Genomic DNA, 9205 nt, shown 5'->3' on the forward strand with positions numbered 1-9205 from the left:
CAAACCCAAATTGCTAACAACTGGGTATGGCCGATACCAATAAGCGCAATAATAGTCCTGACCCTTTTAGCACAAATTCACAAGTGGCACGCAAACCCACCATCTCACCCGATGCCGTTACAGTTGCTTTATTCCATAGCTGGCATGAGTTACCTGATATGGAACACAGAGGTACGGCCAGTGATGCTAGATGAGCAACAGCGACGAGAGTACTGGCCGCACTGTTGGTGCAGGGAACCAGGCAGAGCTCCCATGGAGGCGGATGCAGTGAAAGCCTGCGCAGAACTATACGGGGGAGACCAAACCCCCTTGCTAAAGGTAATGCTACACACTTTGATAGGGAGCCCCATAGGAAACATCCTTACGGAATTACCAGACCTTACAAGGACCAGCAAAGTGGAAGCGGCCACGGCTAGTCCAATCATACAAGTAGCAGAGGGGCAGGGAAAGAAACACCAATCCCCTAGGCCACCTCTAAGGATGTCCCCCAACGTTCAGTGGAAGGAGAGAACCCCGGAAGAAAAGGCTAGATTTGGGTTCCTTCTTAAAAATAGTGGCCTCACACAGATACAACTACAAAGAATAGGAGATCAAGGCCAAAAGGGACTAGCTACCCGTATGGGATTCAAATACAAAAAATGGGACCCAGACAAAAGGACCCAACAAAAAAACGAGTAGCGGCCGTTGAGGCGGGCACCGGCAGCTACTTTAGTAGCGACGAGCGTCTGTATATAACTTTAACGATACAGAAATTAAGTAGTCAAGAGGAAATGTCTGTGCGCTTTTTACTAGACACCGGCGCACAAGTTAATGTTATTAAACCCAAAGTCTATCATAAAAAAACCTTAAAAATAATATTCGTACAGGGGCTCCATGTGATTGCCAGTACCCCTGTGATAAGGTTTAAAGTCAATGGCAAGACCCTATCCGGGACACTAGGGGGCATAAACATCTTAGGGGTCCCCGGAATTAAATCTTTGCGACTACAACAACATCTTATCTCAGCCCTACCATTAGAAATCCTGGAGATGGAGAGGCACCGACCAATCGTCAAGAACCCGACGTCGTGGCGATACAAGCCGATAGGGACAAAAGAGCATCTACGGACATCCATTGAAAAACTGCTACAAAGCCTTCAACATCACGGCTGTATAACAGAGGTGAAATCTTCCACTTACCTCTCACCCGGGTGGGGCATACCAAAGCTGGAGAGGCCATCAGAGGCCCAGCTAGTGGTTGATTACCGGCAGGGCAACCGCCGATGCACCTTACTGCAAATGCCTGCAAATCATACGATCACAGAAATCATACAAGCCATTACAAAGGCCCAGACGGGGGGTGAATGGTGGGCAGTAATGTTAGATTTAAAGGATATGTTTTATTCAGTCCCAATAATAGACAACCAAGGAATATTAAATATGTGTGTCGGTGGCAAGATATACGGATGGAATGTATGCCCACAAGGATACCAAAATTCCCCAGCTCTTGCAACTGCTATGATGAATAATAGCATCCAATCTTTCAGAAATATCTATGCAGGCACACAAGAAATCAACATCTGGACCTATGTAGACGATGTAGCAATAATGGGATGTCACCGAGAAGCCATATACTAAGCAGCCATGAACCTAAGGGCCCATCTGTGGAGAGAAGGTTGGAAGATAAACGATGAGAAGTCCATGAACGAACCAGCTAACAGCTTCATGTTCCTGGGAACTCATTTTGAAGGTCAGTCCCGTTCGGGTACTACACATAACATTATGCCTACATCTGCAAAACGACCAAAAACCCAAGCTGATTTTCAAGCCCTGCTGGGACATCTAAATTGGCTCTGAAATTATGTAGCACCTCCATATCTTAAAGTGGTACAGTGTATTCAACAACAGCTCCAGAAAAAGCCTAGGAATCGAAAGCCATGGACAAATTATGACCAGAGGGCTCTAGAATCAGTACTAACTGAGGTGACTAACACTCATCTGACGGTGCCGTCAGAAAACACTCCTCTAAACATCTATGTAGGGTTCACAGAAGAACACATTTGGGCCACTGCTAGGAACACTGAGACCGAACACCCAGTGTACATGGGCCACCGCACCCTGCAAGAGCATCAGCATAGATATGGGTGCCTAGCAAAGACCATGTTGGCTACCCAATTGGTAGAGCACTTAGCTCCATATACGGGAACCCTGATTGCACCGGGAGGGTCACTCTTAACATCGTTAAACCCTGGCAAGATCCACCCAGAGTATCAGGGGACCGCGAAGACATGGTGCGCAGTAGTACTGAGATTTCAGTACTACTGGTCAGGATGGAGAGTTTTAGAGGGAGATTTACCCCTGAGTGAAGACGAAGAGTCCCTCATGCCTAAGTTATACGGGACAACGGAACCAGGTTGGGTGGCATCAAATGGAACCTCAAGAGAAAACGGGGCTTACGGATTTTATTGTAAACCCTGCCAACTCACTAAAATCTATAACGCACATAACGGTGAATCAGTTCAGGCGTCAGAGCTGAGGGGATTCCACCTAGCCCTCGAGCATAATCAAGGCTGCCATGATAACACCTTGCCAGTCCCTGTAATTGCAATTGATTCCGAATACATCTATAGAATCATGACTAAAACCGCTAGGGCTACAGAGCATCCACAAATTTGGGAGGACATCAGAGAAACCCTGCTACAGCTCGAGACATTACCACTGATAAAACATACCCGATCACATCGGGGAGACACAGACCCAGCACATCAGGTCATTAATCAAGCTCTTGCACAAGGAGTATTATCGAGGTGTACAGAAGCGGTCCAATCAATCCAAATAAATAATAAGAATAGTCAAGGTACAGTGGACGACCAATTATTCTTAAAGTGGCTTCATGAATTCTGGGGGCATCCCAGTGCTGCCAGAGCCCGAATCCGATGGCAGTTAGATGCGGAGAAGGGGCCTAATATAAAACGTTGGCAAGAAATAGTGCAGGCATGACCCACCTGCACTAAAGAAAAACCAAGACAGCATAGACACAAACATGGAGCTTTCAACACCGAGTACTTCTCACCGGGAAAAACCTGGCAGGTTGATATTTTAGGCCCCCTACCAGAGGCGAAAATACCTAACAAAGGCTTAGCTATAGTAGACCTAGGAACAAGACAGCTCCTTGTCCTCCCACTCAGAAAAACAACTGCAGTAAAGGTCCAAGAAGGTTTAATAAATGCATGCGCTCGTTGGCAAGTGCTAGCTGAAATACATTCAGATGGAGGGCCGCCTTTCACCTCTAAAGTTATTGAGCAATTTGCTGCCAAACATAATATCAATTGGCACCACCACTTAAAATACCATCCCCATCCAACGGGGTAGTTGAGAGGCATATCGGCCTCTATAAGGAGAGTCTATGCCTACGGGGCAATGGTAGTTATAAAAATTGGATCAAATTCAATGATGAAGTCCTAATCTCACTAAACAAAGTTAAAGATTTATGGAAGGAAAGACCAGCGGTTACACCACCTACTTGGAAACCTTGCTACAACAAAAAAGAAAGAGTATGGCTAGCAGTACCCACGGCCATAACAACGCGACCGACACCTCTTCTTGGGACAATTGAAAAAATAGGGAGTTATCCTAATACTTACTTTATTTCCCTAACAGCAGCCACACCGCCACGCACCCTCCTGGCCCACCATAATTGGTTGAGCCGAAGGAGTTAGGGGGAGGGTTTCCCAATTAATGATTGGGCGCAACATTGTATATATATATATATATATATAGTTATACTAATTAGGTGATAATTTTTTTGTTCCAGATACCCTTTATTTTAACGGGCAAGTCATCCTCAGCCTGTCGTCTAGCAGCCTACCTGGGGTCACCAATAGTGCAAGAATGGTGACAACTTTCACCACCATCCACCTGTTCCTGCTCCTAATTCAAGCAACACCAGAGGCGAGCACTGAGGAGGACCCACTACATCGGAACTCTGTGCTCCAGATGATTGAAATCTGGGCGAATGCCATCGGCCCGCATCCAGAGGGGGTAACCGCTTGCATCCCGAAGCCCGCAGCAATCAAGGACAATGTTCTAGAGGCGTATGTTACTCCCCTTGATATTGCAAAATGGTTTTCTGAGGTACGAGGACCATTGTGTGGAACCTCTATTTGTGGAGTCAATGGTCCCATACCTTGCCCAGGTTGCCAAATAGTTTCTTTTCACAACTATACACACATAAGCAGGGGTAGAATGACGACGTACTACTGGCCGTCAGGTCAAATAACAAAGAAGAACATCTCTAGCCTAAACTGTAGGAGCGGGGGACTAGGGAGTAACAAAGTAGAGCCAATTGATTGTCATCGTATCCCCTGGGGGGCTCGGAAGTGGGGCACCGATGAAGATCAAGTACAATTCCTACCATGGCAAGCCCATAGTCTCCAGCCTTCATGGTTCCTTTTCCTTAATAGCACTCCTATGCCAGAGGGAGGGTGGAATGTAAGCAGAGGGGCAAATCTCACTATTTTCGACGGGAAACATCAGCTGCTAAGTGCTTTCTTCCCATTGAGACAAGCGGAAGCGCGGCATTTAGAAAGCCGCAACCTAACACACCCCTACTGCCCACCTAGAATCCAGGTCCCTTGGTGTCGTAGAAAGGGGCTACCGACCAATGCACCCCGAGGACTCATGTGGGCATGTAACAACGGTGTACTATATACTGCTTTACCTGCTCACTTTGATGGGGCTTGTTTAATTGCCAGTGTGGAGCTCTGCCCACCTCTTGCCACAAACACTTCCAACCCAAACACTCCCTGGTTCGCACACGCTGAGGCCAGAGGAAAACGCTCCGCCACCACTTGGTCCAGAATGACCTATAGCCAACAAGTAGGCAAACGTTTTGAATGGGTAACGGAAGGATTGTTCGTGTGGTATGTAGGAATCATGAGAGCCCGGGAGGCCATTGTAAAATTAGCAGAGGAAGTAGAAATAGGCTTCAACGCCACCAATGAAGCTCTATTCCTACTAAATAAGCAGTTACAAGAAACCTCAAGGATGACTATGCAAAATCGACTTGCCCTGGATGCTATGTTACTTCATAATGGAGGAGTATGCAAATATCTAAATTTATCTGATGAGTATTGCTGTATTTCAATTCCTAATGTGACCATACTGCTAACGGCTCAACTGGACTTAATTAAAAAGGCCGCTAAAGGAGCTAATGCCATAGTGAAAGTAAGCAGTGGTTGGCTCACGGACCTTTTTTCCAGTTTTGGTTGGAGTTTTTCCTCGTTAGCAATGCGCATACTCGCCCCATTATTAACCCTGTTAATACCTCTATTCAGTTGTTTACTGTGTGTTTGAGTAGGATGTTGTGTCGTTGATTCAATCAAAAAGAAGGTCATAACACTATCAGCCTTAGTTTACACTCAAATACCTAATCCTTCCGAAGACGAGGACTTTGAGTGTGTTTCTATGACCAGTATTAGATACATTAACGATGTATCCATGTTTAATCATATAACAATCTGGCAGTAGTCAAGGGGGCATGTCAGGAGGTAATGTGACTCCACCAGATTGTTGTGTAAGACATTAAGTGACATGACTACCCGTGACTGGTATTCGGTGATGCAGTGGCAGAGGAATGTTACCTTAATCTGCACTATCATGCGGACAGTGAGTGATCGCTAGTAGCCTAACCAATCAGAAGTTGCCCCTAGAGCGTGACTGGCCGGACCAGCATGCTGAGGCCTCCAGAATGTTCCATCAAGGGGGAACCCTGATTGGCTAGGGAGTCTATAAAGGGGACTGCGCACCTCAGCGTAAGGTCCCCAGATGCTCCCGAACTCAGGAAGACAGCCTGATCACCTGTCTTGTCTGGACAGACCCCTAGGCCTCTAGCTAGATTCCTAGCATAGGCTACCACAGTTTATAGCTAGACCATGTGCAATCTGGAACGCCCTGTGTGTTGCCCAACTAGGCATCATACTTGTACTGATAGTATTTTCGGCTGCAGTCAACCTTCATGATTCCGCTACCCATCATCTGTTCCTTCTCCGCACCACGTCGTCTGTGTCCACCTGCTACTGTAAATAGTCCTTGTAATTAGTTCCTGCATTCATCAACTCGTTAATCATCTTGTTGGTTTGTAAGTAAACTTATGAATTTTCTTCACCTATTAGTTGTCGCGCTTTTTCCTCTCTCACACTTGGCATCCCCGAGTGTGTCTGGGTTGGGGTCACTACTCAGTGCCCCACTCGACACGCAACTGAGGCCATTTTCCAAACACCATCCTTGAATTATGGCCCACACCACCCAGGGCCCCAACTGGTCCATGGAGGAGACAAAGCAACCATGTGGCTCTCTAGGGTGAGGTGGAGGTGCAGCACCAGTGTGTGCAGGGCAGGCCCTCCAATGCCCATGTCTATGAGGAGCTGTTTGGTTGGATGCAGAAGTGCAGGCTTGATTGGTTGGCACAGCAGTACTGCATAAAGATCAAGGCCTTGTGGGCACAGTGGGTCACCACAATCATCGGTCAGGGAGCGCCTGCAAGTCCATGCACTTTATGCAGCAACTGACAGCCATCCTCTTGCCCTGGGACCCCAGCTGCGGCCATGCTATCTACAGGCCCCTCCTCGCTTGACCCACCCACACTCCCCTGGACCTGGGTTCCCCCCCAACACAGAATGCAGGGAGGCAGGACACAGTGCAAAACTTTATTGAGAAATTGAGAAGCCCATGCCCCCACAGCTAGGCAGGCTCTCACATGCTGAGGAATGCATCAATGCTGGCAGCAATGCCCTCCTCAGCTGCAGGGGCAGGGACACATAGTGCAGCCACAGACAGCCTTCCAGGCAGTGGTGGAAGTGACATGTACATCAGGGGCATACTCGAGGTGCAGCACCAGCGGGCGAGGGCGTGAGAAGCTCCTCGCCCCAGTTATTTGGGAGCTCTGCACCTCCCAAGCCCGGGCACTGTTGCCTGGGCAGAAGCACAGGAGAGCAGCTGGCGGGGGGGCAGGGGGACGATGTGTGAAGCCATGCAGCAGGTGCTTCCAGAAGCCTGGCCTATCCCAGCCTGGGGATGGGGCAGAGGATGCAGGCTGCCTGAGCATCTTATCTGTGGAATGTTACAAACTCCCACAAACAGCTTCTTTCTCACAGTTCTGCAGGTCCTGCAAGCCACAGTTGGCAGCCAGGATATGGCCTAAGGGTCACTGCCATCCAGAGCTGGGATGGCTAACTGCTAGTTAGTGTTGACATTAAAGCTAATTACTGTTGACATTAAAGTCACCATGAGAGCCCAAACTGCTGACACTTATGCTGTAAGCCCCTTTAAAATCATCCCCTGCCAGCACTCTGCCCTGAGTTTAGAAGCTCTAATAAACTTTAGGATTCGAGATTAAACCCCTTTCTGATCTTCCTTGCAGTGTGTTCAGAACTCATTCAGGAGCTATGGCACATGAAGCACACTTGCAACAATCCCACAACTCTGTTTCTGATTTCTGACCATTCTATGCCCTGCTTTCTCACTGAACTGCCTGCACTTAGTGCCAAGCACAGAAAGAGAGAAAGGGAGATTCCTAGAAGGGCCCAATTTAAGGAAAAAGAAACATAATATGTATAGACATGGTGCTGACTTCAAAGTAATTGATAGATGAAGAGGAGTATCTCACAGGGTTTGGACTGGTTGAAAATATTCTTTGATATAAGAACAGAAATGCCCAGAGAGCCTGTGTCCTGTAGATCTTACAGCTTAAGTTTCTTGAATCAGTAAGACACTTAAGTGTATTCGTACTTTAAATAGGAGATTAATGCCTTTGAAGGCCTGTACAGATTATAGGAACAAAATGGTGGAGAACTACTGTGGCTTTAATCTACTTCAAATTACGCTCTGCTTTCCCTAGTCTTGGTCTATTCAAGAACCCGACTAGCTCCTCACATAAATTAGAGAAATTTAAAGGCTGCTTTAATTTATGTTTTAGCTACAACAAATTCCTTTTGGCCACCTTCCAGCTAAGCATAACTGATGGAGATTATTTTCCACCCATGCTTTCTGCTAGCATGCAGGAAAGAGAAACAGAATAAACCCTTTCTAGTAGTATATATTATAAGAGGAATCCCTTATGGAGAGGATACTTGTGGGACCATTTATACTTTGTTTAAGCTACCCACCATAAATTGCCAAAGGCATAAAAAAAAAGCCTTAAGGCAGCTATGTGTGGATCCTGTAAGTGTAGAAAATTAGATGTCTTATCATTGGACTCAGTATTCAGAAAGGCTCCAAGTCTTTTTTATCCTTATCTGGTAGTTTTCCAAATCTGAACTGCTTAAGGCAATTTTCATTGTATTGGGTGAGTTTAATGTACTTGGAATTCAGTAGGTATTGACTGAAGAAGCTTTATTTCTGTGGATGGAATAATTGATCTGAGCCTGTTGAGACCCTGTAGAAGCTGAAGCAAGCCACTCATTACTGAAGCTGTCCCACTGTTTTAAAGTGTATACAAGTTAGTTAATTGTATTTCAAGTAACAGTCAATTTCCACATTAAAGTCACAGATCCCTTCTTCTAATTTGGGACATGTTCTAGCTGGGAAGGCATTGTCAGTACCCGGGAACAGTATGTCAAAACACTTATTTAATTGGCAGAGGAATACTGGGACAATGATTCCATGTCAGCAGAAATCAATGTAGCATTTCTATGTAGTATGTCCATGTCTACATTTCGATGTGGCCCTAAATGTGTTATACAAGACTATCAAGAATTGTGAAGGAATATTGCTAAAAGCAAGGTGAGCAACAGGCTGGCTCATGCTTACCCCCCAGCAGGTACAACAAGTTGGTGGGGCAAGTCAGCTTCATGAGCATCAGCATCACCTACTGGTCAACATTATATCCTAGCACACACTTGGCCACAGCTTTGAGGGTACGCTTAATAAAAATGTATACACTTCATCTCCTGCGAATGCAAAGGTTTGATCACTCTCTCAGTCAACCCAAGGCTGAAGGGCTTCAAAATGACCTCCATTTAGATGAAGGGAGGAAGAGTCAAGGTGTTTGCACATTTATTACTGCTTTAGTTTCTCTTAAACTGTCTGCAGACTCAGAAAGAGAGAATGGGGTCCATTAGGTCCCATTCAATTGTGTTACTAAATAGAATTTTGCTAACCCTTAAGAGAATGAGGTGGCTTTCTTCTTCCAGGTGCACTGCTGGTGCTAATGTTCCCTCCATTCAACT

At 46.2% G+C, this 9205-nt stretch overlaps 1 protein-coding gene across 1 annotated transcript; it reads left to right on the top strand.

Annotated features, from left to right (window-relative positions):
* The first annotated feature begins 843 nt into the window (after positions 1-843).
* On the top strand, positions 844-6185 carry LOC132250844 (uncharacterized). The gene is made up of 2 exons (XM_059728595.1): positions 844-1728; positions 3793-6185. The coding sequence occupies exons 1-2, from the start codon at positions 1623-1625 to the stop codon at positions 5331-5333; spliced, it is 1647 nt and encodes a 548-aa protein (XP_059584578.1). The 5' UTR covers positions 844-1622; the 3' UTR covers positions 5334-6185.
* Positions 6186-9205: the final 3020 nt, after the last annotated feature.

Source organism: Alligator mississippiensis, chromosome 5 (genome assembly GCF_030867095.1).
Source record: "Alligator mississippiensis isolate rAllMis1 chromosome 5, rAllMis1, whole genome shotgun sequence".
Taxonomy (NCBI): Eukaryota; Metazoa; Chordata; order Crocodylia; family Alligatoridae; genus Alligator; species Alligator mississippiensis.